Source organism: Schistocerca americana, chromosome 5, assembly GCF_021461395.2.
Source record: "Schistocerca americana isolate TAMUIC-IGC-003095 chromosome 5, iqSchAmer2.1, whole genome shotgun sequence".
Classification (NCBI taxonomy): Eukaryota; Metazoa; Arthropoda; class Insecta; order Orthoptera; family Acrididae; genus Schistocerca; species Schistocerca americana.
The window spans coordinates 91,787,322-91,813,305 of NC_060123.1; the positions used below are offsets into that span (position 1 = coordinate 91,787,322).

Here is a 25,984-nt window from a genome sequence, read left to right on the forward strand (position 1 = left end):
AAAAAGAAGCTGATTTGCTACGGTTAAAACTAGAAAAACGTTTTTTCAGCAACCCGAACCATTCCTGGAACAAGAAGTTTTCATAACTTCAAACCACTTCCAACAAACAACCTTAAAATTAGAAGGACTACAGATAGTGTAAAACCCTCCTTAGTCTTTTCTTTCCATTCTTCTTCTGATTGGGTTCGTGTTGAACCATGCAAATCATGATGGTAACTGGTACTTTGGACAGGTAAAAACAATATTCAATGATGAAGAAGATGCAGAAATTCTATTTCTACATCCTTCAGGACCAGCTGCATCATTTTATTGGCCTGAAAGAGAAGATTCTTGCATAGTGCGTTTGGAGCATATAGTCTGTGTAGTAGACGCACCTCAATCAAGCGGCACTGGAAGAATGTATTACTTCAAAAAAGACTGTATCAAAAGAACTGAAAGCTCTTGGATGAAGTGGAAAAACAGTTTGGATCAGCATTAATGTTTATTAAAAAGACAAAATTACTCAAAAAATTCAATGTTTCAAGCAATCAGTTGGGTTATACAAAAGTGTTGTAAGAACACTATCTTTGTACATAATTCTAATGTAATCTACTATAATTAATAAACATGTTAAAAAGCCATCATTATTTTTGTTTTATCAAGTAGCCTATATGTTTAAGAGTAAATTAAAACAAATTTGAGCATTCTATCAGGTCTGAGACTCTAGATATTGCAATCCTTATAAAACAGAACATGCATTAAAAAAAAGAAAAAATACATATATATTTGTTTTCATAGAAAATATTAATATATTTTAATAGTATCGTTTATATCTTCAAATATGTATAATAAATAAACTTGCTGCAAAAATTCATGATGTTATCTAAGAGTTTTTAAGATAAGCAATTTTAAAGTTTTGAATACAAATTAAATTTACCATTTCCGAAGGTTCGGAAAACGCAAAACATAAAAACTTTAAAAATTTATAAAAAAAACTATAACAGATACAGTAAAAAAAAATTTGCAGGTGTAGTCAGGATGGTATTAGAACCATTTGAGCCAAATTTCATGAAAATCTAAGGAGGTGGGTGTACAGTTTATTTTTTATTGGGTGATTTGATATGGAATGACCCAACACGAAAAATGGAAATGAAAGAGAAAGAAAAACAAGAGAGTAAAATATTGAGAAATATCTACAGGTCAGTTAAGAAAGAACATATCTGGATAGAGAGACCAGCAAAGAACTGAACATATAGACAGAGACAATTACAAACACCATCAAAGTTCTATAGAAACAGACAGGATGAATCAGGACAGACTAACAAAGATGATTTTTTGACACAGTTATAACTAATATAGTGAAAATTTAATGAGTAAAAGAAATCAGCAAAGACCTCAAGGAACTAAACAGCTCCAAAGAAGAAACACAGACAGTGAAAAAATACATTAAAACTCATAAAACACAAATTTGAGCAAATGCTCAAAGAGAAAAAAATAAACAGAATGAAGGAAAAAGAAATACAGTGAGCACACAAAAGGTTTTTTGAAAACATGAACAGAGGACAGGTGATAAAAATTGTGCTTTAGTACTCTCCTTTAGAGTTAAATACTAATGCCACCAACAATTTCCTACTAATCACGAGTCCTGTAACACAAATGATACTACGAGATTCGCTCTCCAAAATGTTTCTAGGATAAACTACACTATATAACATGATGTAGAATGAGGAGGGGAGCAAAATTTTTAACATATGTTCTTCAGTTTAGTGGCCACAGTATTATGTATCATGACAATTTGTCCATGACTATATCCTAGTATTTATTGTACTGTAGCAGTTAATATGACAACACCTAGGGGAACATTGTATTTGTATGGTGTTTGGTTTAGCAATTGCTACAGTGATTTTCCAAACCTGAGGTCATTTTACAATTCCACTGGAAATAAGAACAAGTCCACAGGGGCAGAGGTGACAATAATATGAAGCTACACGTGGCCTCTATAGCAGCTTTCATTTGCACATTCTTTTCTCACAAGAAAACATCGAGAGACCAATCTTAATTTAATTTGTAGAACCTTAGTGAACTGAGAACTGTTGAGAAGCCTGTTACGATACAGTGATTCTGACTACCAGTTTCAGCAACAAACCAAACGACTAAAACTCAGTAAATTTTCTGTCAAAACTTGAATAAATATAGATGCAACAATCTTGCAGTAACTTACACACAATCTGCAAACTGACCAAATGTTATATCAATTACATAATGAATTAGAAACCTCAACTACGGAAGTTTTATCATTCTTCACAATGTAATTGACAGGAAAGAGGTGCGGATATAACTTATTAAAAGCTCTAGACATAATATCAGGCAATCGTTTGGTACTATTCATGTCACATCTGAAAACGAAACAACATTCATTCCATAGATAACCACCAATGTTTTGACAGAAATGGAAAAAACTTCTACAATATTTTGTTGACTTCAAAACATTTATTGCAAAGCCTCTATCCAAATCATCAGTAATTTATACACTCGACAAAACACGTCACATTCCACATATACACAAGATAACTACCACAAGTTAACAGCTTCAGATGAATTTTCTGTGAAATATAGAAATCACACAGTGTCACTTTCATTCAGACAAAAAACACAACATTTCTCCCGTGAATAATACACAACACATCTTAATGTCTCTGCCTGTTTCTGTCCATATCCCTGTCGCGTCTACGGATATCTCTATCCATGTCGTTGCCCCTGTTTGTCCTCTGATGCTCTCTTTCCCTTTCACCTCTGTCTCTGTGTCCCTGCCTTCCAACAGGTGATTTCGAACGGTGGCGTCTTTCCCTGCTTCTACTACGGCGTACTTTCTTTTCACGATCATTTCTATCCATGCGATTCCTTTCTCGTTCTCTGCTTCGCCTCCGTTCTCTGTCGCGATTCCTCTCGCGAGACAAGCTTCTCCGGCGGTTAGGCGATCTCCTCATTTTCTCTTCTCGCCCGCGTGGATAATGGCTCTCAACCTGCGGCGGTGGTTCTACAGGTTTAACTATCTCCTCTTCATCTCCTGAGGATTCAATACCTTCATCGATATCGTCGTCCAATGCTGAAACTTTGGCGTCAAGCTCATTATTTTCTTCCAAAACATGTCTCTTCTGAATCCTTGGTAAAATTACATCACAAACTCTTTCCTCACGTAAGAGCTCATCAATAAATTCATCCATATACACCAACTCAAAATGCCCCTGTCTATTTTGTCTTCGCAACTTTCTGCTGTCATTAAACAGTGGTTCCAAATACTTGTAGCAATCCAAAGATGAGCCTACCAGTCTCATGTACATTGCACCTAGCGCACGAACGTATTTAAATTCTTCGTTCTTTATAAATTCTACTACAATGTCTTTCTCTGGCTGAATCTGCAACATCTTCAGTACCAGACACAGAAAAGGTGTTGGCTTGATATTGCCACCATATACTCCACCTATATATCGCAATTCCATTGCTTTGTCCACGAGCAACTCTGCACTTAACGCGAAGCATTCTTCTTTCCAGTATTTGCAGTCGTATATTCTAGCTCTTATTATTTTTTCTACTAGATACTGCGGATTTGTACCTCTCACAGACTTCGCATCCTTCACAGTCCTGTTCGCCATATTTACAAACTAAAGTTTGATATAAACATGAAGACACAAGACATTAATCCAAAGATATCACAGCGCAAAGAAGACTACCTCGCACACAAGAAATTCTAGTATTGAGCACACTGGTTCCGACAGCAAAGCAAGCAAAGTGACGTAGCTAACAGAAATTAATGCATCCAGTTGGTTGTTTCTTTTTTATTTTTTTTTCCTTCGGGTCATTCAGTCATTGCTGCGTAATAATAATATCTTTATTCACTCAATATCCGCTTCTTTGAGTTTAGCTTCCTTTCCCTGTCCTTTAAATTTTACTATTAAACTTTATATCTTTATCTGTCAGTTACAATTACATTCGATTATTTTTCTTGTAGGTTTTAATGTTCGGTTCATATAGCAAGAACCTGACTGACACTGGTGCGCGATTTTATTCCTAAGGCCGCATTCACACACGCATTTAATGTGGCGCCACAGCTTGTGGCTTGCTGTAGTGGCATCGTGAACTACCTTTCACACAGGACGCCACAGCTTCTACGTAGTTGGGCAACTTTCAGTATGGTGTCAACTGAAATCATATGGGCGGATATGAATGTTATACTACAGGTTATGTCCATAGAGCTGTGGTGAGTTAAATGCATATACTGGATCCAAAAATAGATTTCGCACAGGGATAAATCAAGGGAAACAAACACATTTATAAAATAAATAACACTTAAGAGACGAAAATACTGTCAAAATGGCAAACTAACTAGCAGCTGGCATGTAAATATCATCTGCAGACACGCCACAGTTCCAAGATTTTAGAATCTTATTGTATTCGTTAATATAAGCAATCTGAATAACTAATTTTTACTTTAACAACTGCCACATCATACTAGGAAGCTACTTCCTGCATGTAATCCACAATTTATACTATTCTTGGCCCCACAAATTAAGAAGTTTATACGATTCGTTCTTTGGTTACATATATTAAGTTTCTTTATTTATTCCTTCGTGAGCTATGTCATTGGTTTGCAAAAGCGCGCGCGCGCGCGCGCGCGCGCGCACGCGCACACACACACACACACACACACACACATTGCTGCAGAAAATCAAACATAGGTTGCTGTTCCTGTAGTTTTCTAGAACTTGCGGAAGTGTACGTGCCGACCATTGTTTTCACTTTTTCAGAAATAAAATAAAAAAACAATGAAATCGAATGGACTGCAGAAACAATTACTGCACGATAATTGCGACAGAATACTCGTGTCTCCCAATACTTGGTAGGAAAGTGGTGCAACAAAGTGCAACCAAGTTGAACTTTTTGTAGCGCGACTAAAGTTGCGTCTCTTTAGTTGCGCCCCTAAGAACTGGGAGTTCACACACGCAACTGCGGTATGTCACTAACTGTGGTGACACTTTTATTGCTCTTGTGAACCCGGCTTAATAATAAGTGCTAAAAACTTGTTCCTCGGCTCACTGCATTGAAATATTATAAGTTTCATGCCTCTCTGAGTAGTATCACACAATCACAGATTGGTGTGTGGTATGTATGCAGTCGGTTTCAATGCTTTGATAATGTCCCATGATTGAGCCTTACTCTACTCAAAGTGGATGTTGCTGGTCTGGCTCCATACCTACACATGATCGCCTCCATTGTGTCATGAGCTTGCTTCCATTCTTCCTGCCAAGATTCGAATGCCCTGTTCCGAATAAGTTGTCCATATTCCATACAGGAAAGCTTTATGTCTAGTGGTGTCCCATCACTCGCAGCCTGCTTTCTTTGGCTGGGATTCCACAATGGGCTTCTACTCACTTACAGGCAATTTGTTTCTGCCTTCAGAGTCAATCGTAATACCAATAACGAACTTAGAGTAAATACCTACTGGTAGTTTTTGAGACTTTTGTATTTGATATTCCTTGAAGTACACTCATAGGGCAGATTGTATAAACTTTGCTGACTTGAGATCAAATTTGACATTAGATCAGAAAATGAAACATGTTCAGGACTCAGCTCTATTGTGGAATGCTAAACTTGGACCCACTGAAGCAGATTCAGGTTTAATCTCAGATGGCACGTAACATACTTGTAACACGGCTAAAATCGGCTGTCGACATAATATTGCGCTTCGACCACAGATTTTTATCGTACATCGCAGATACCACAGTCTAACATACAGGCCCGTCCACACGCAACGATCTGTCTGCGCAAATGTCTGCGCACATCACATCTGCGCAGACAGATCGCTGCGTGTGAACAGAAGATTTGCACCAACCTGAGGTGTGTGCAAACCTGGAAGTTGGAGTTGGAGGTTTGAGCGAAACCTCTCAAATCTGTCGGTTCAAACCACATCTGCGCAGACAAGTTGGAGCGTGTGGACAGGAGATCGTCGCAAATCTGACGCGAAACAGCTGTTTGCTCAGTCTAGTGTTTGTATTTGTGTGCACTGGGCATTAAAATGGCTGATACTCGTCAGTGTTCTCGAGAGTTTGTAAGTGAATTCATTGAAATATACAGAAACCACCCATGTTTGTGGAAGATTAAAAGTAAAGAATATAGTGACCGAGACAAAAAGACAGCAGCATACAATGCTCTAATTGAAAAATTGCGGGCAGTTGGCGCGTCGGCAAACAGAGAAACGGTAATAAAAAAATAATTTCGTTGCGAACTGGCGAAGTTATTTGCGGATGGATGTCGAAACTTATAATTATCTCTTAAAGCATGTAACCCCTCATATTATGAGAAAAATACTTGTATGAGAAGGGAAATTTCTCCTCATGAACGCCTGGCAGTAACATTAAGATTCCTAGCAACAGGAAGGAGCTACAATGATTTGGAATTTTCATCTGCAATATCGAAACAAGCATTGAGTGAAATAATACCCAACACATGTGAAGCTATTTACGCTTTCCTGAAAGATGAGTTCATGAAGGCAAGTCAAGTAAATTAGTCTGTTAGCGAACTGTTTACCGAAAAGAGTTATCCAAAGTTCAGAAATCTAGAAGATCTGGTGTAGGAGCAGATCAAGTATACCAGCCAACGTTATGGTATTTTTATCTACTTGGCTCTCTTAGTGATCAAGAAACGCCAAGACCAAGCAGGAGTACAATTGAAGATGAAATTGGAGTGCCAATGTGCGAGGAAATGGAACACGAGGTTATGTAAAACAAAACAGGTTCGCCCTGCAACTCTCGCAGTAAATTTACGTGACAAAACTGCTTTCGCTTTAGCAGCCACTGTCTGCACCATTTTGACCGCTCTCTCTGTTTCCTGCGGTTGGTCTGAATGTTTTTTGCAACACAAGTTGCGAACACAGACCACAACAGAACTTCCTCCATTTCTATTTTTCAAAATAACTGAATTAAATTTTGACGTTTTCGGGGAGCGTAGTCGCTTGCCACTGATATTTCTTTTCTACACCGACAGATGGCGGGCGAGTAGTAGATTGGGGTTTGTGTCGTGTGAACACACCACATTTGCAGCGATCTTTTGCATGTACAGACATCTGCGCCGATGTCTGCGCAGACAGATCGTTGCGTGTGGACCGGGCTTAACCCCCATCTTTACTGAAATCCGTAGACCAATCCCATAAACACATCCCTAGTCCATATCTCTCATCACCCCAACATCTGATCTCACAAACCCATCTTCTACACGCTCTCAAAAAATCCTGGACACCAAATTGTAGCTACAGTAGTTATTATGTTCCTTCTGAAAAAATTTCCACTCCTGTTGACCAAAATCTCCAGCCAATCACCCAAAGCTTAGCCTCTCACATCAATGATACTATTTCCTTCACCTACTCTCATGGGGAGATGCTTGATAAGAAATAAGAAGGTACAGGTAAACTAAAATGATGGATTAATACGACCATAGAGGAGAGATTTAATAACAAAGGAAAAGTCTTCAATAAAAATAATTCAACTTCCCAGGCACTAACAGGCAAACATCTGGAACACACAGTGAATAAACATAGTGAGACAGGAAGACTGTGCCACTGATAATCATTTAAGTACAGAGCTTGAGCATTTGGTGTAATCGGTTGACAGGTATATCACAGGATATCACTGGAAAGTCCTAGGTCCCAATGCGCTGGCTTCTGACCGGGATCTGACAAATGGGCTGCTACAACCCAGCACATGATTTGGAGCTAACTGCCGACATGTTAGCTTGTGTCACCCTATACAGCCGGACCACAGAGGAATTTGTGCTGCTCCACTTCTGTACACATGACATGGATGAGGAAACAGGTCCTTGGCATGGAGGACTTCTGGTGGTGCTGCTTGTCCTCCCATCTGTCGTCTTCTTACGGTTGATGCATGATGGGGAGGCGACTTGTACATATGCAACCCTGTGATGCTCCAGTATCTGAGGGTCTGCCGATCCCTTTTAAGTGAATGGCAGGAACTTGGCACCTACTCCGCACTTTTGATGCCACCACCTATCCTGTACAACATACCTTCATGCCATAGTTTTGCCACCGTTGAAGACTACCCCTCTCAACACCATTCAGACTTCAAATCCACTACCTCATTTCTCAGATGCCTTATCAACTATATCCTTACACATGACTACTTATCCTTAGAGGAGCAAGTATATAAACAAATCTGTGCACAGCCATGGGCTCTTTCAAGGCAACCTCCTACATCAAGTTTTTTTTGTCTGGTTCAGGTTCATTGATGATATCTTCATGATCTGGACTCAGGGCCATGGCACCAGGCCCTCATTCCTCCACAACCTCGATACCTTCTCCCCCATCTGCTTCACGTGCTCCTTCTCAACCCAACGTGCCATTTGCCTGGAAGTTGACCTCCACCTCTCTGACAGCTCCATCCACACTATTGTCCAAATTAAGCCCACTAATCACAAACAGTACCTGCATTTCAGCAGCTGTCATCTCTTCAACACCAAAAAATTGCTCAGTACAGGCTGGCCGTTCATGGATGGTGTACAGTGACAAGGATGTCCTCACCCTGTATGTTGAAGGTACTACCCCAAAATCTAGTCTGCAAACAGTTTTCTGTGTCATACCTTCCCTCACCATTAATCCTCCCACCACCCACAAGAATCAATGAAGAAGAGGAAATCCCCTCATTACCCAGTACCACCCCTGACTGTAACAATTGAGCCATATTCTTTGCCTGGGCTTTGATTATGAGGGACATCCTACCCAAGATCCTTCCCACTCCTCCTAAAGTGGTATTTCATCACCCACCCACTCTATATGACATCCAGGGTTCTCCCTATCCCTACCCTACTCTCAATCCCAACCCCTTGCCAAGGGGGTCATATCCCTGTGGAGCACCCAGGTGCAAAACCTGCCCAATCCTCCCACCCAGCACTTCCTACTCCAGTCCTGTCACAGGCTAATCCTATCCCATTAGTGACTAGGCCATCTGTGAGTGCAAGCATGTCATATACCAACTACGTTGCAATTACTTTACAGCTTTTTATATTGGTGTGACAACAACACACTGTCCACCAGAATAAATGGAGCCCTTACTGCCATATGGGCATAATGAAATCAAATAAAACTCCACAGCTATACTTAATAGCTAGACAAGTGAGTCACAGCTGTACTGTGATATGTGAACAGTCTGTCATACGCTGCTCATCAGGTTACATGGAACCAGTGACCAATCTCTCTAACATGAACTTGCCCATACACATGCAGTCTATGGACAGACGGTGTGAGTAGAGGATTGTAGTATATTCCTCACTTAAAGCAGCTTCTTGAAACTTAAAAGCAGATTTTAATGGGGGTAGTTCACATCTGCCAGTACAACTGTGTTGTGTCTCCGTGATGCTCTCCCATATTGTCAAGATGTCACTTCATATTTTAATTAAGACCTACTTGCATGTATAGCTGCTACTATTAGTTGTTTATGATGAAAGCCACCTTGCATTCCTTGGAGATAATGGGACATATAAGAAAGGAAAGCCACTGTGGCAAATGGCTTGATGTTTCCGCAAGCATCTGGAACATCAATATCAAAACTTAAGAACTTGCCTGGTTGCAACATACGTAATAGCTTAGTTGAACACTTACAGCCATTTAGGGCAGCAAAACTTTAGAGGTGGCAGTGGGGAGAAAAAATTAATTTCAAATCAAACAGTGAAAAACTGAGCAAATGAGGATAAAAAATGAAAAAGAGAAATAATTAAAACACCAAATTGTTTTAAAAAATGTACTGAATAGTTATTAAATTTAGCAATACCAAAGCATTTTCCACAATGTGTGGTCCCAATTATTTTGGGAAATTTCGAAAATTGGGGATAAAAGATAAGAAATTGAGGACATTTGTTGTCCTCAAACAGTTTTCGAGGAACTGAGGATAAAACACGAAAACTGAGAAGTTCCTCAGAAAATGAGGAAGCCTGTCACCTTAGTTTAATGATTAAAAGTATAATACAAGATTTGCATTGTTCTGCTGTTGGATGTTGGTGGTGGTGGGGTAGGTTTATTGCGGAGACTGATGGTAGTAAAACAGAGGGATATCACATTTTCAATTCTCAGCTATGGTGGTGAAACACCTAGCAATGGCCCTGTGAACATTCATCAGAGTACCCCTATTGTGGTATCAACAATTTAGATCCTCTGCGTTGTACCTTCCAATAGGTGTATCAAGCACTGAAAGGAGCATCATTATGTGTCAGTATGTGGTCAACTGGTCAAATTGCACAGTATACAAGTATTCCAGCTGAGATGGAGAAGCAAAGAGACAAGTGTGTGGAGCAAAGGGTGTGGTAGATTACCTGCCAGTGGAACTTCATCTATTAGCAGCCTCATAGGCCCCCCATGTATTCCAGCATAGCCTACTACATATATGGACTTGGAATGGACACATGTGATGAAGAGGGGCTTGTGAATGTAGGGCAGCACTGTTGACAGGTGTTGGAGGAAGTTTGGAAGTGTTAAGAAGTGGTTGGTAACACTGAAGAATACTAAAATGTGACGAGTGAGGTAGCACACTTACTGCCTTTCTGTAAGCACAGTGCTGCCTCAGAGAAGCTCATCAAAGCAGTGTTTAAATGTTACTTGCACTGTGCTAACCCTGAACACCTTAAAGAAGGGTTTGAGGACATTGGATTTGAGGTGCATTCAGTAGTGCGCATAAAGTCATCCTAAACATACAGTGTGTCCCCAGTCTCTCCTAGTTATTGTAACTGATAACCTGGGGAACAGGAAACTCTTTCAGGTGATGCAGGTGACTTACAGTCATCACTGTTGAGCACCTGAGGCACGGTAGAGAGCCATCTTGAGCTCCTGAGGCACTGTAGGGGGGCATCTTAAGTGTTTCTGCTGCCGCAGGCTGGGAGACATGGCACAACACTGCTCACACCTGAGGCATTCGTGAGGGGTGTAGGCTACCATGGGAGCACAATCCTCGCATCTGATGACACACTTCCCAACCTGCAAGAAGTGAGGCAGTGAGCACACTGTGAGCTACTGTGGCTGTGAGAAGTTCAAGCTGGTGGTAACTCGCCACTGTGGCACACCATATAAGCTGAAAACCGATCTCTCCGGTCTATATCTTCACTCAGGTGCACCAACAGCAGGGAGACCGACCAACACTGCCAGCATCACACTGATGTCTGTACTCAAAGACGCTACAACTGTCTTCACTCCTGGAGGCAACAGAAGATGGCACATTTGTGACAAGAAGATTGCTGGGGATTAGGAGTAGTGAGATGATCCTTCCAGGAAGAATACCTGCCACCCAACAAATAGAGAAGACATAAACATCATGGCAAGCAGTATAACTGCCATCCATGCTGAAGCAGTGTCCTGCCATGCTACATAGCAGCTACTTGCAACCAGTGGCAACTTGGCTTCATTAGTCACCTGGCAGACTTCAGCTCTTGACAAACTTTCACACCTTGCTGTCCTGCACCAGGTCTCTGAGGCCACGATGTAGGCAGCACAAGCAGGTGAGCTGACTTTCCACAGCCATCCACAGAAACACACTCCCGACACAGTCTGTGCCTGGAGTGGTGAAGACAGGCCAGCATGCTGGCCTCCAAAGAGCTGTCAGCCCCACTGCCAGCGACGGAAGAAAAAATCTGAAAGGGGGGAAAAGATGACAACGCAACAAGGATAGGTAATTTTTCTTACATTTACAGACCCTGGAAGCATAGTGCTATGTGCTCAGACTCCATTGATATTAGGGGGAGAATCGTTCACAGAAGTAAGAGTCTCAGTTGTACAGTATCCAGGCATGATAATTCTAGATAAAACCAGGTGTAATACTTATAGATACCATCACCACCTGCTTGAGTCATTTCCAGCTCATGTAGTTAATGCGTTTTGCAAAAACTGAAAATTACTCTGAATATCAGCTTGTGGTATTATGACTCAGGAATGATTTAAGAATGGCATGACCAGTTTACAGCTGTACACTGTAGGCAGACCTAAGAATGTAATACGTGATTATGCAAAACTGCCTGATTAATTATTTAACCGAATCTTATATTGGATACAAAAAGAATTAAATCTTTCTATATCTTAGCATAAAAACAAATTTCATTTATTTACATGTTTTTCAAAGTACATATGCATTATACAAATTATAAAGCAAAATCTTTCATAAATTCTTTGTAATATTAATTTACAACAAAACCTGATTACACATGATATTTTTAATTTCACCTCCAGATTCAAGAATAAATAAATTCTTATATAACACAACTCGCTAGATGCATACAGCTGTCTGTGGGAGAAACATGGTAATCTCACACCCATTCCACAATTCTAAGTACTCTGTCCCTGTGATTTATTGACTATGACTGAGAATACAAGTCCCAATGTAAATTGCATTGTCTTGGTATTTAAAAGGACACCCAGAAGAACGAGTGATATCTAAAGAGTAAAAACAGTACCATATTCTTTCTTTTCTGTTAAGATTTTCACATAATTTTAATTCCACAACATCCATGTATCATCCATTCCCTCTAAACAGGTTTGCACAGAGTGTGAAACATTTAATACACTGACGAGACCTTGCCTGGACTACTGTAAAATTTTGAAAGAATGGATGTCCAACCTGGATGCATGGTCTATACAGTCAGAGATGTGCCATTAGTGCATATCACACTGTTATTACCTCTTTCATTAGTCTTGTTGTCATCTGTCACAATGACATCAGTCAGTTCAAAATGTCTTTTCTGAAAAATATCATTCTTCTTTCCTTCATTCAGAAGCATTCACTTAAAGTTCTTTGAGAAAACCACAACAAGTGTGAGCTAAGAAGACATAAAAGAAATGAATATGGTAGGGGTGTGTAACAGTACTTTGACAATAAGACATGTGATCATATATTACACAGTAATATGTCAGCAAACATCTTGTGTCAATGAAAATTAGGAAATATTGCACATAAAGCACAGTTCTAGAATGAACATAAAAATAATGCGCTATCACTCATCTGTATAAAAGGAAAAAGGAATTTATCATTTTTCCTACACAAACAATTTTTGCATTCAGTTGTTCACACGGATATTTAAATTATGAGCTTTACATTTCACTGATACATGAATAGTTATGCTTGCTTAATTAATCAGGATGGTAATCAATTTCTGGTATGGTAAATAAGCAAACAAGAACTAACAGTTCAATACTGCCAGAAAATGTATTTGGAACATAAAATGTTTAAGACAAAAATAAAAAAATGCAAATGTTACTTTCATATCAGCTGGATCCATACAGTGTTAGATTGTACACTACAATTCGTCCAAAGAAGTCTGTGCTTGAGTTGAACACAAATTTGACAATTTTTGCAGGTGTCACACGTTTTAGTGAAAATTTCTGTAAAGAATTTATATCCTCTGGATAAAATGGCTCCACGTACTTCTCACTTTCAGGCCCAGGCACTATCTCTATTTGGCAGTCTTTTCCAACAAATCCTCCTTGAAACTGTATTTCAAATGCTGAAAGATTTTTCACATCTGGAAACTCAATTTCAATCCATTGTGGTGATCCCTGTTAACATTTCAAATATGTTAGTTTGTAAACAAAATCAATAAATTGTAGGTACAGTGTAAGATGCTTTAAACATGATACACTAAAGAAATTTTAAATCTCCAGCTCCTCCTACTACTTTTCATTTATATCTTGATTAAAATAACTTTGTGACTGGCTTTAAGCCTGAGTAGTTGGCACTATGTGTCAGTCAACCCAAACTCTTTCTCTTACTCCACATGCTCATTGTGTTGCCTGTTTTGTAGGTACCTTCTGAACCTTGCCAGATGAATCATGTAACCTAGTGTAAGGGGGAGGAGTGGAGCAGCTGTAAATACCATTTCCCCCTCCCCTCCTCCCCCCCTCCCCACCCCAGGCCATCGCCTGCCCCTGATGCCTGTCCATCACAAGTTATTTTATTTAAGATATAAAGAAAATAAATTGCAGAATAGAGAACTGAAGTGGAGTTTGAAAAGGAGCTAAATTACTTCATATGGGATATAAAAGGATTATCAAAAGTGCAGTAACAAAATTAGGATGAAACAGAAATTAAATCAGGACATTTATTATACTCCAAGGAACAAAGTAGGTAGGAGATTCAGATGTAATGTATCTTGTGAACCAGAGGATTAAAAACAATATTATAAATAGTTAGGGAACCTCACAGTGCATCAGGACTTGTATTAAAAACAAGAAATAGGAGTCACACACACTTCCTTCAAGCCTATGAACCAATTTGCACTGATCACGATGAGTTAAAACACCCCTGTGAAAAGTTACAGAAACTGATAAATCCGCCTACAAGATGAAACTGGGGGCTTTTAATGTCAAAGATGGACAAAAATAATGAACAGTTCTTTAGTTGGAAATTGTGGGTACAACTTTATGAGTGACAGAAGTTGCTGAGAACAACATGTTTGGCCTTAATATGTTGTTCTGGACATAAAAAAGTATAAAAAAGGACCAAATAGCCCTAACAATGAAACTGATTATTATGCATCAACTAACAAAGAAATTGTACAGGATGTATCAGTAGTAAACCACTTTTTAATTGTAAGTGATATAAGACCTGGAGTGAAAATAAATGGAAAAATAGAAACAACCAGGTTCATGTGTTAGAAAATAACATATAGAGATTATGAGAATTTATTTAAGGAGAGAGCACTACCAAGTTAAATAAACCAACAAGTTCTGCATCTTCAAAAAACAATATCATATAGATACAGACAAAATGGAAGATTATTTTAAAAAGGAACTCATGCAAAGAGCAAGAAATTTTGCAGGGACAAAGAAAGGAAGAAAGAAGGAAGGAAGGAAGGAATGAATGAATGAAAATCTCAAATGGAAAGAGGGAGCTATTAAATAAATGACAAAAATTTCAACAAACCAAAAACAAGAATATGCTAAATTAACCAAAACTGTTTGAAGATGTCATTGAGAAGATACACTGAAAATCTGCAAAGAGAAAACACTGAGAACAACAAAAATATTAAGAAAACAAAACAACTTACAGGCATCACATTTCATTACTTAAGATGGCACAGAAATAACGCAAGATGAGGTATATAAAGCCATTTTGAGGTAAGAAGAAAGGAAAAACTTGCAGACAGCAGTGTTTCAGATGAGGAAAATTATACAAGCAAAATTGTTTACAGAATGTTTGTGAAAGAAGATAATTCATCAAAACTGGAAAAATGTTGGAATGATCCAACTTCAGGTGAAAGAAATAAAAAAAATACATAAAAAACTGTAGGCATATAAGGCTCCAACAAATAATGTTCAGCTGCATAGAAGAACATTATACTTTTTTCCTGATACAGTTACATTCAACTTTTTTTATTTTTTGTTTGTGGTTACTAGTTTCTGACTACATTGTCCCTTCTCAAACCATAGCCAACAAACAGTATGTAACTGTTAGGGGAATCTTTAAATTTCTTCGCATTCCAGAATACTTTGACAACTCCCATTAGGATTCACACAATTAACATCACATACTATTATTGTAAATGTTAATTTACATTTCCAACAGTGCATACACATACAGTAGCCATTACTAATATTTTGGTATATGCACAGAACAGTAATTCTTATTCAGAATTCAGGAACTTCACTAAGACAAGCAGTGTAAGCTCCCTCCAAATGTATGTGGTATACTGAAGGTCCATGTTATGACCGTATCAAAGTGAGTTCGACAGAGGTCACTAGTGGCTAAATGTGATATTCTTACATGCTGCAAAGCTGTACACACTTCACTTCATGCTGTTATAGTGGTAATAATCCACTGCCCATTAAATAGTACTAGTCCATGTACAAATTTCATAACCTCTAATACAATCTACTAAACAATTTTCATGAACTAATTAAAACTGTCAAAATCAGGCAGCATTTTTTTGTTAAACTATTACAGTCTGGGCATTTAGCAATGCCATTTCCTCAGAAACATTTTCCACTTGAACCTTTAGCATTTCTGACACCGTTTGTTGGAATTTTAATGCAAAGGGTCGAGACTTAGATTCAGGGCACCTACCTTGTGTTGTTATGGTAACCTAAAATGGTGAAATTTCAAGCCATTCACAACTTTCACTGACAATCTTTGGAAAAGGAAAGATTGCCACTCACCATGAAGATGAACCGTCCAGTTGCAGGCAGGCACAACGAAAAACACACATTCACCCAAGCAAACACACCTCACTCACACATGACTGCTACAGCTGGGAGATTATGGTCAGAGCTGCTGGTGGTACTGGTCATGTGTGCATGAGGTGTGCTTGCTTTTCTGAGGAAGGCTTTGGCCAAAAGATCAATGTAACAGTTTTTTCGTTATGCCTATCTGCAACTCAAAGTGTCACCTTTACAGTGAGTAGCAATATATCCTTTTCAGAATATTGTTGATATTCCAACAAGGACTTTCCACTGTGTTATATGAAAATAATTATGATATAAAAATGCAGATTTTCATTGGCCTACTTATTACTGACCATTTGCCACTTTTATACTTTTAATTTATGTTTTGACAACAGCTTACAGCCACTTCAGACATCTGATTACACCTCATTACGGCATTGTATTTTTAATGCTTCCTGACTTTTGACAGTTTTAATTTTAAATTATAATTGTTTAGTAGATTGTATTGAATGTCATGAATCTGCAACTGGATTAATACTATTTAATGAACAGTGGATGGTTACCACTGTAGAAGCATGAAGCATGCAAGCCTTCACAGTGCATAACAATATCACAACTAACCACAACTGAACTCTATCGAGTTCACTTCAATACGGAGTCATAACATGGACCTTCAGTATATCATGTACTTTTGGAGGGAGTGTAAACTACTTGTCTTACTGAAGTTACTAGACCCTGAATAAGCATACATATTTGAAAATAGCAGTTATGGTTACTGCATATGTGTGCACTGGTAGAAATGTATACGGAGCGATAAAAATGTCTCCATTTGAGGGCGCTGCTTCAGTGTATATGCATCATAGTGTGACACTAAGATGAGTATACAAGCATCAACAAGCAGACAATGGAACAGATCAGTGTGGCATTCTTGTCTTTCCAATATGCCTGCAGTAAATGCAGAAGCGTAAACTATAGAAAACTTATTATCAAATGTTTCCAAACATGACCAACATGCTGTTATTCTTTTCTTGGCTGCTTAAGAACAAACACCATTAGACTTACATTGGAGAATGATGAGTGTGTATGGAGCAGCACGTCTTTTGAAAACCACTATTGTGAAATGATTTGCCAAGGGGTGCTGCTGCTTCATGGCAATGCATGTTCCCATATCCCAAATGTTGTAATGCAGAAGTTATGCAACTCAAGCGGGAGACACTCGAGCACTCGATTTAAAGTCATGATCTCTCTCCATGCTGTTGTCACACCTTCACTCCCTTAAAAAGGCCTCGAAACGTCCACGAATCCTGTCAGATGAGGGTGTGCAGTAGGCAGTTCAGACTTCTTCATACAGCAGGACGTAGTATTTTACCGAACAGGTATCGTCAATCTAATGGCGATTTTGCATGTCTGTCACACCAATCCTAGACTGTAAGGCCTTTGACTGGGAACGTTTTGATCACCGTTTCTACGAGTATGTTAGCATTTACAGTAAAGGTATGTAATGTTAATTATACTAATGGGAGTTGTCTAATTTTGTGTTGTTTGACAAACTGCCTATTGGCTCCTGTCTCGGGTTATTTGGCCGACGTTCATCTAATGATTTTACTGACGTTTCACCAGCACGAGTGGCTGGCATTGTCAAAGCTTCACGCTCCATTTCCGGTGGTGAACTGGAGCCAGGCTCTAGGACACAGACTATATGTACCTGGCGCGCCAATGTCTGAGGGCTTCTCCGCGCCCATTTCCGGTGCGTTTCTCCTCTTGCTACCTGTGACAGTTGTTCGCTGCAATATGGGAAGCCAGGATCCGTTTACCTTAAGGCTTTCCTCTTTCTTGTTGAAACTGTTCGTGTGTGATATTGCTTCTCTACAGCCAGAACTTCCGTGTCGGCGAATTTTGTTACATGGTCGGTCTCACTCAGTGCGTGCCACGGTCGATTTCTCCACCTGCCCCAACCTGCAATGTCACTTATGCTCTTTGATCCTGGTGTTAATTGATCGTCCAGTCATTCCAACATTGCAGGTTGGGGCAGGTGGAGAAATCGGTCATGGCAGAGCAAGCACTGAGTGAGGCCGACCACGTAATAAAATAAAATTCGCCGACACGAAAGTTCTGGCTGTAGAGAAGCACTATCACACACGCTTGTTCAGAGAAGCTGTAGAAATACAAAAACACGCGAACAGTTTCAACAAGAAAGAGGAAAGCCTTAAGGTAAATGGATCCTGGCTTCCTGTACTGCAGCGAATGACCGTCACACGTAGCAAGAGGAGAACCGCACCGGAAATGACCGTGGAAAAGCCCTTGGACTTTGACGCGCCAGGTACATATAGTCTGCGGTCGCGAGCTCGGCTCCAGTTCACCACTGGCAATGGAGAGTGAAGCTTTGACAATGCCAGCCACTCGTGCTGGCGAAACGTCAGTAAAATCATTAGATGAACGTCGGCCGAAGAACCCGAGACAGGAGCCAATAGGCAGTTTGTCAACAAGTGGCCACAAAAGCCTTAACAATTTTGTGTTGTATGTTGGCTATGGTTTGAGAATGGACAATGTAGCCCAAAACTAGCAAATAAATAAATAAATAAAAATTCAACTGTGACAAAGGACAGAAACTGAAGAAATAATAAAATTTATTAATCCAAGTTGCTAGTCCTTGCTACTATATTATGCTGGAACTTAATACCTTGTACTTTATTCAAATAATGGAGCAAGCTTACTTCAGAAGCAAATACAACATGAGAAACAACTTGCCAATGAATGACACTATAATTATTATCTTGCATGAGATACATAGGTTTTGTGTAAGCTTCTTGACTAATTTTATTCTAAGGTTGCTTCAGATACAAGGCACTGACTGCCTCTATCACAGTGGACTGAATAATGTAAATGTCAGTTCTACTGCTTTCATAGCAGTGCGTAGTTCAGGAAGGGAATGGGCATTAGGAAATGTGATGTTATAGAATTAAAATTATTTTCAGCAGCCATACAGGAAGTTTGCAGATTCTTAAGCTGAGAAAATAAAGAAGGCATGTGTTAGTCCTGCTATTCTATAACATTGCTGTAGTGCAGCCATGTTCAAAATTTTGAAGTTCCTGCCAGCCAAGATATCCAAGGCTTTTTTCAAATATATGAACTCAAATTGAAAATAGTAAAAACAAGTCCATCCTTCTGAAAAAGATGGGTTTAGATCTTTTGAAACCATGGTCAAGGTTATTTGAAAACCATCATTTTTTGCAATTGGTTGGCTGTCCTTTACCCCTATTGAAGGCACGTGCATTACTGAAAAGTATCTGAACCACCTTCACCTTGCTGTTGATATCGTACTGTTTGCTGCTAGTATATACAAATGAAAGAGCTTAACAGAACAAGTTTGAAAAATAGCCTCAAATTAAATGTAATAAAACAAATCATGCAAATAAATACTACAAAAAAGGAATTCGTACATACTAACAATGAAACATTTGACCAGCGGAGTTTTTGTATACAGAACAACTGAAGGCATCTGGACTGTCTGGGGGACAAAAATGGAAGAGTGAAAGTGGCCTGGAGTGCTTACGATAAACTGAAAGCTTTTCAAATTGAAGGTATCAGCATGTCTGACACTGGCACATTTGTTGAGAGGTGATGGTCTAATGGTTAATTTTGTGTTACATCATTACCATCAGCAACTATTTCTATCAAGTACCTCCTCTAGACTTTTCTCTGTGTTACAGTCTTCAGTAATATGCATTCATGGTGTTTCAGCATGTTTTCTAATGCTCCCTACCTACTTTCCATTAGGTTGACATCTCAATCTTTTCCTCTCTTTTGGAAGTGCATGAGACAGGAACATGGTGCTGCACTTCCTGCCTCTCCCTCCCAGCTGTCAGTCTCCTTTTCTTCCAACCCTCCCTCCCCCACCTCACACTCTTTCTCCCCTCACCCATTATAGCTAGTATAATCCATCACCTCAGATGAACTACAGTGCAGGTAAAATGTACTATGTTCGTATAGTGTTTCCTGTAGTTAGCTCTCAAGAAAGATATTGACCAAATCCTTAGAAATATTCCCAGGTTTATTTATTTATTAACAGAGCTCTCAACACATCAGGTATGGTGGATTGTTACCTTTAACCCTTCCCCCAATGTATGTCAGCAATCAGTGATACCAAGTTGTATGCAACAGTAATGACCCTCTGAGACAAGACGGTCTGTATCCAACTGAAGAAATTAACTGAAGACATAAAGTCTGAAAATGAGTCCATGATCATTTTTTGGCACTTTTATTTTACAGGTCCATCTTGAGCAGCATCGAGCGCCCCAGTGGATTGGCATGTGGTCGTGTGTGCCAACCGCCGGTGACGAGTAGACTGGGCCTCCTTCTGCAAGTTCCACTGCAGGAAAACAAGAACGTCATACAGAGAAGCCTCCACTTGCCACCATTGAGACCACATTCTAGATGTATTATCGACTATCGATTATTTAATTTTTAATTAATAGTCACGGTTTCATTAATTTCAAAATTTTAAACATGGCTGAAGCAGTAACTATTGAAAATCTACACAGTAAATGATAACAGCCAAAGAGTTGCAGGACAAAGATTTATTGAAATCCTACAGAATGTGATTTTAGTGTATGTTTGCTTCTGATGAAGGTATATTTAGATATACTGAAACTGTGGTCAAGGATTTCAATAAATCTTTATCCTGCAACTATTTGACTGTTATCATTTACCATGAAGCTTCATTAATTACCTTACAATTATGTTTATGGTAACTGATCTGTCAAGCTGGAAGATTTTATTTTATGGGTGTTTTTAATCTTATACTTTTTATACTGGATTTTATACAACTGTATGTTTTACCTTGCCAGGTTAGAAGCTTCACATTATTAATATTTACACTTTTTATGTGGATTTTAACTATGGATCCAATGCCATGTGGAGTATGTGAGTGCATGGTTTATTATCAGATGCTCATTTTGCCATGTGAAGTAATTTTTAATTAATCACTATGCATACCACATTTTAACCATTACAATTGTGATACTGGTTAATCATGTAGCCTAGCTACAGTGCCCTCTGCTGGCTCAGTTTCATTGCATAAATACCAGATGCATTCTGATCATCACCAGCACTTACTATATATCTACACATTTAGTTTGACAATGATACTACATCAAAATATTTTATGGTATTTATAGCTGGTATACATGTAAACATTTTATTTTTCTTATGTAGAACCAGGACTTTTATAGATTTAGTGTCAGCAAACTAGGTCGGTTGGTTACACACTTTTTGTTTTTGTAACAGATCTGAAGATGGCAGTGGCCGAAACCGGTCATAGTGAAATGTAAAAATTTATGCGATCAAGATGGACCTGTAAAATAAAGAAACAACTGAAGGAAGTTAAACAATAGATTTTGAGAGACATATGGGACATGAAGGAAAGGTGAAGTCTGGATACCCAGATCAAGACAGAAGCTGTATGAAAGTGGAAAAGCAATTTAATGCATGAGATGGAAGAGGTAATTGATATTTGCCAAGCACATCATTACAATAGCTGACAACATGTTGACCAAAAAGATATGGAATGCAATGTGCTTGACAGGAAACACTGAAAGGAAAGAATCAGGTAGTACTAGAACACTATTGGAATAAGTGAAAAATATCCATATGCAGCAGTGCAGGGTAGCTCCAATTTAAAAAACAGGGGAAAATCATATTTGGACTGATCGCAGGATCAAAATGAAGGTCACAAAAGCCGAGAGTATCAGGAAGAGTGAGAGAATGAATCAATATTATGAAGAAAGAAGACATACTAAACTATTCACTTGTGTTTTAAAGTGATTACATGAATCAGATAACAACAACAATAAAAAAATGAATAAATGACGCAACGAAGGTATCGACTTTTTATTCCACAAATAAAAATCTATTAGTGGAAGAGTAGAGAAAAACCATTACAATTTGCAGAAGGCTTAGTAAAATGATGGAAGATTTAGTAGTTCATAGTTTGTTGAGACAATGTTCATTTCGTATTAAATTTTAATTACATAACAGGTTACCAGTTTAGTGACAAAACAGGAAATGTTTTCATTTTTTCAATATGAAAGAATGATCCACAATAATCACCTGTCTGTTAAGGGAGAGCTCTAAGAATTGTAATCTTTTTATTGAGATATTTACAATTACTGCATATGATCATATTTTATTACAGAGTCTGAACTCTGAAAAAGAGGAAAGACTAGAGTTATGGAAAAAGATTGCCACAAATTTCATTACAAAAGGAGAAAAGAGAATCAATGACAGAAATCAACAAAATAAGGAACTCTCCCATTCATGTCTTTCTTTCCTCAAGAAGTCATCAGTTATTAAAATGGTCTTATTTGTTTTCCATCTTTTCTGTGTTTTGCCAATTTTTTCATCTCTGAATATATACTACACTTAATCTCCTTCTTCACAAAACAAACGACACTGTGAGTGTATGGGAGGGGGGAGAGGGGGATCAGCACAACAGGGAACAGAAAGGGAAAGATAAGGGAAGGTTGGGTCCTTTTCATTCTGGGGTCTGAATCATATGCCCTTCCTCCACAACCTTCCCCAATATATCTCTCCCCTTCCTGAGGAGCTAGGTTAGTTCATGTACTTTTACACACACACACACACACACACACACACACACACACACACACACACACAGAGGACTGCGTCTGACAATGACCGCTCTGATAGCAAACTCAAATCAAAATCAGTCGGTATGCCTGCGACAGCATACGTACCTATTACATTCCAGAATGGAGCACATAGAGACAGAATTTTCTGGTGCTTATATCACAGGTTGATAAATAGGTAGATATAAATGTTTTTGCTAGCTCTTATGAGAAGGACCATTTGTATACCCAACAGAAGGATTGTCTTAGTGCCACTATCCTACAGTAAATGATCAAAGAACGAATGTTACACACTTCCTTCTGCTTCGTCAAATGGAACAAATCAATTAGTTCTTCTTGCATTTGATGTGGTCTATGGTGGGCCTGATGGGCCTATTAGTTCATCAGTGTTTCCTCAGAAAACCCCCCAAAAAAGGTTTTATTTACTGTATTTTCACTGTCACCAGCAGATCAAAACCCAGCCATGCACACCAAGACGGTTATGCACTGCAAATGGTTGCAATTCTTATGATATCTTCCTAAAATCTTCTTGACAGCTTTATCCACTTCCAAGATACAGATGTTCAAAGAAACCCTACTTCTACATGTAAAGGGTGACAAATATTCAACTATATGGAAAAAAAAAAACGTAAATTAGTTACAAACTATGGCGTGCACACACTTTATTCAACATGTGAATGTCAGATTTAGATTATGGCATGTTCGATATGCTTGGCATCGTTGGCGATGATGTGGCAAAGATGAATAGCGAAATTCTGCGTGACCTGCTGAAGTGTTGGAATATCAATGCTGTCTATAACCTCCTGAATGGTTGTTTTCAGGTCAGCAACTTTTTGGAGTTATTGCTGTACACCTTGTCTTTAATATACCACCACAAAAAGGAGTTGCATGTGTTTGGATCTGGAGAATACGATGGCCCAATCGAGGCCCATGCCAGTGGCCTCTGGATACCCCAGAGCCAGAATGTGGTCCCCAAAGTGCTCGTCCAGGACATCACATACTCTCCTGCTGGGATGGGGTTAGCTCTGTCTTGCATGAACAACATCTTGTCGAAATCAGGGTCCCTTTGGATAATGGCAATGAAATCATCTTGCGAATCTTCACATACCATTCAACAGTCACCATGCCATCAAGGAATATCGCACCGATTATTCTGTGACTGAACACTGCACACCGCAGAGTCACCCGTCGAGAGTGAGGAGACTTCTCGATCGCGAAATGCAGATTCTCAGTCCCATAGATGCGCCAATTTTGCTTATCAATGAACCCATCCAAATGAAAGTAGGCTTTGTCACTAAATGAAACCATGCACATACGCATACTAATTCCCATACTGCTCCGCAGCTGACTGTGCAGTTTGAACATTCTAACACAAACTGTTCAGAAGTTATGATGATTTTATTTCACATAGTTCAATAATTGTCACCCTGTAAAATCCTTAGGAGGCAAAATCTAAATAATAGCTGCAGCAGATTGCTCAAATTTTAACAGTATACTCTCTAGGCATTTGTCCATAACAGTGATCTCCTCATTTTCAAAAATGTTTGTGTGCTATTAACAATTAGCCCAAAAACTTGTTTTTTGGGTGCCAAAACTCGGTTGCAGATTCCAAGATGGCTGTGCACAGCAAATAGCTGTAATTTTTTTCATTTATTCCTCGAAGCCCAATCTCAAACTTGAAAATGTTTTCATATCTTTATTGATTTCCAGCATAAAGAGGTTCAAAGTTACCCTGCCTGTACATGTAAAATACATACACAAAATCCAGTGTGAGGTGAAACTGTAGTTTCTAAAGTGATGTACTACAAAGAAATATTCTGTAAAGCACCTCCATTATCATCTGGGAAACCCATGTTGCACAATGAAGAAACATGCAACCTTCTTTTTTGCACTAAAAATCTGGTCTGAGGTGTAAAATTAGTTCTGTGTTATTTCAGTTTCACATAAGTCAACTACCTAAATTTTACTGACCAACACATTTCTTTTCATATGAGTTACATCCCCCCCCCCCCGTGAACCATGGACCTTGCCATTGGTGGGGAGGCTTGCGTGCCTCAGCGATAAAGATAGCCGTACCATAGGTGCAACCACAACGGAGGGGTATCTGTTGAGAGGCCAGACAAATGCGTGGTTCTTGAAGAGGGGCAGCAGCCTTTTCAGTAGTTGCAGAGGCAACAGTCTGGATGATTGACTGATCTGGCCTTGTAACACTAACCAAAACAGCCTTGCTGTGCTGGTACTGCGAACGGCTGAAAGCAAGGGGAAACTATAGCCTTAATATTTCCCGAGGGCATGCAGCTTTACTGTATGGTTAAATGATAATGGCGTCCTCTTGGGTAAAATATTCCGGAGGTAAAATAGTCCCCCATTCGGATCTCCGGGTGGGGACTACTCAGGAGGATGTCGTTATCAGGAGAAAGAAAACTGGTGTTCTACAGATCGGAGCGTGGAATGTCAGGTAGGTTAGAAAATTTAAATAGGGAAATGGATGGGTTAAAGTTAGATGTAGTGGGAATTAGTGAAGTTCGGTGGCAGGAGGAAAAAGATTTTGGTCAGACGAATACAGGATCATAAATACAAAATCAAATAGGGGTAATGCAGGAGTAGCTTTAATAATGAACAGGAAATTAGGAGTGGGGGTAAGCTACTACAAACAGCATAGTGAACACATTATTGTGGCCAAGATAGACATGAAGCCCACGCCTACTACAGTAGTACAAGTTTATATGCCAACTAGCTCTGCAGACGACGAAGAAATTGAAGAAATGTATGATGAAATCAAAGAAATTATTCAGATAGTGAAGGGAGACGAAAATTTGATAGTCATGGGTGACTGGAATTTGGTAGTAGGAAAAGGGAGAGAAGGAAATGTAGTAGGTGAATATGGATTGGGGGTAAGAAATGAAAGAGGAAGCCGTCTGGTAGAATTTTGCACAGAGCACAACTTAATCATAGCTAACACCTGGTTCAAGAATCATAAGAGAAGGTTGTATACATGGAAGAAGACTGGAGATACTGATAGGTTTCAGATAGATTATGTAATGGTAAGACAGAGATTCAGGAACCAGGTTTTAAATTGTAAGACATTTCTAGGGGCAGATGTGGACTCTGACCACAATCCATTGGTTATGAACTATAGATTAAAACTGAAGAAACTGCA

At 39.0% G+C, this 25,984-nt stretch overlaps 2 protein-coding genes across 2 annotated transcripts in view; both read right to left on the reverse strand.

Moving 5' to 3' along the window:
• Nucleotides 1-2,449: 2,449 nt before the first annotated feature.
• On the reverse strand, nucleotides 2,450-3,661 carry LOC124615795 (pre-mRNA-splicing factor 38). Its single transcript, XM_047143923.1, has one exon. The coding sequence runs from the start codon at nucleotides 3,630-3,632 to the stop codon at nucleotides 2,667-2,669; it is 966 nt and encodes a 321-aa protein (XP_046999879.1). The 5' UTR covers nucleotides 3,633-3,661; the 3' UTR covers nucleotides 2,450-2,666.
• An 8,439-nt stretch (nucleotides 3,662-12,100) lies between these two features.
• The window catches only part of LOC124615674 (nuclear receptor 2C2-associated protein), a 49,192-nt gene continuing 35,308 nt past the window's right edge, over nucleotides 12,101-25,984 (reverse strand). Inside the window, exon 3 of the mRNA XM_047143701.1 lies at nucleotides 12,101-13,573. Within this exon, the coding sequence (XP_046999657.1) occupies nucleotides 13,283-13,573 (291 nt within the window). The 3' untranslated portion in view covers nucleotides 12,101-13,282. The remainder of the gene's footprint in view (nucleotides 13,574-25,984) is intronic.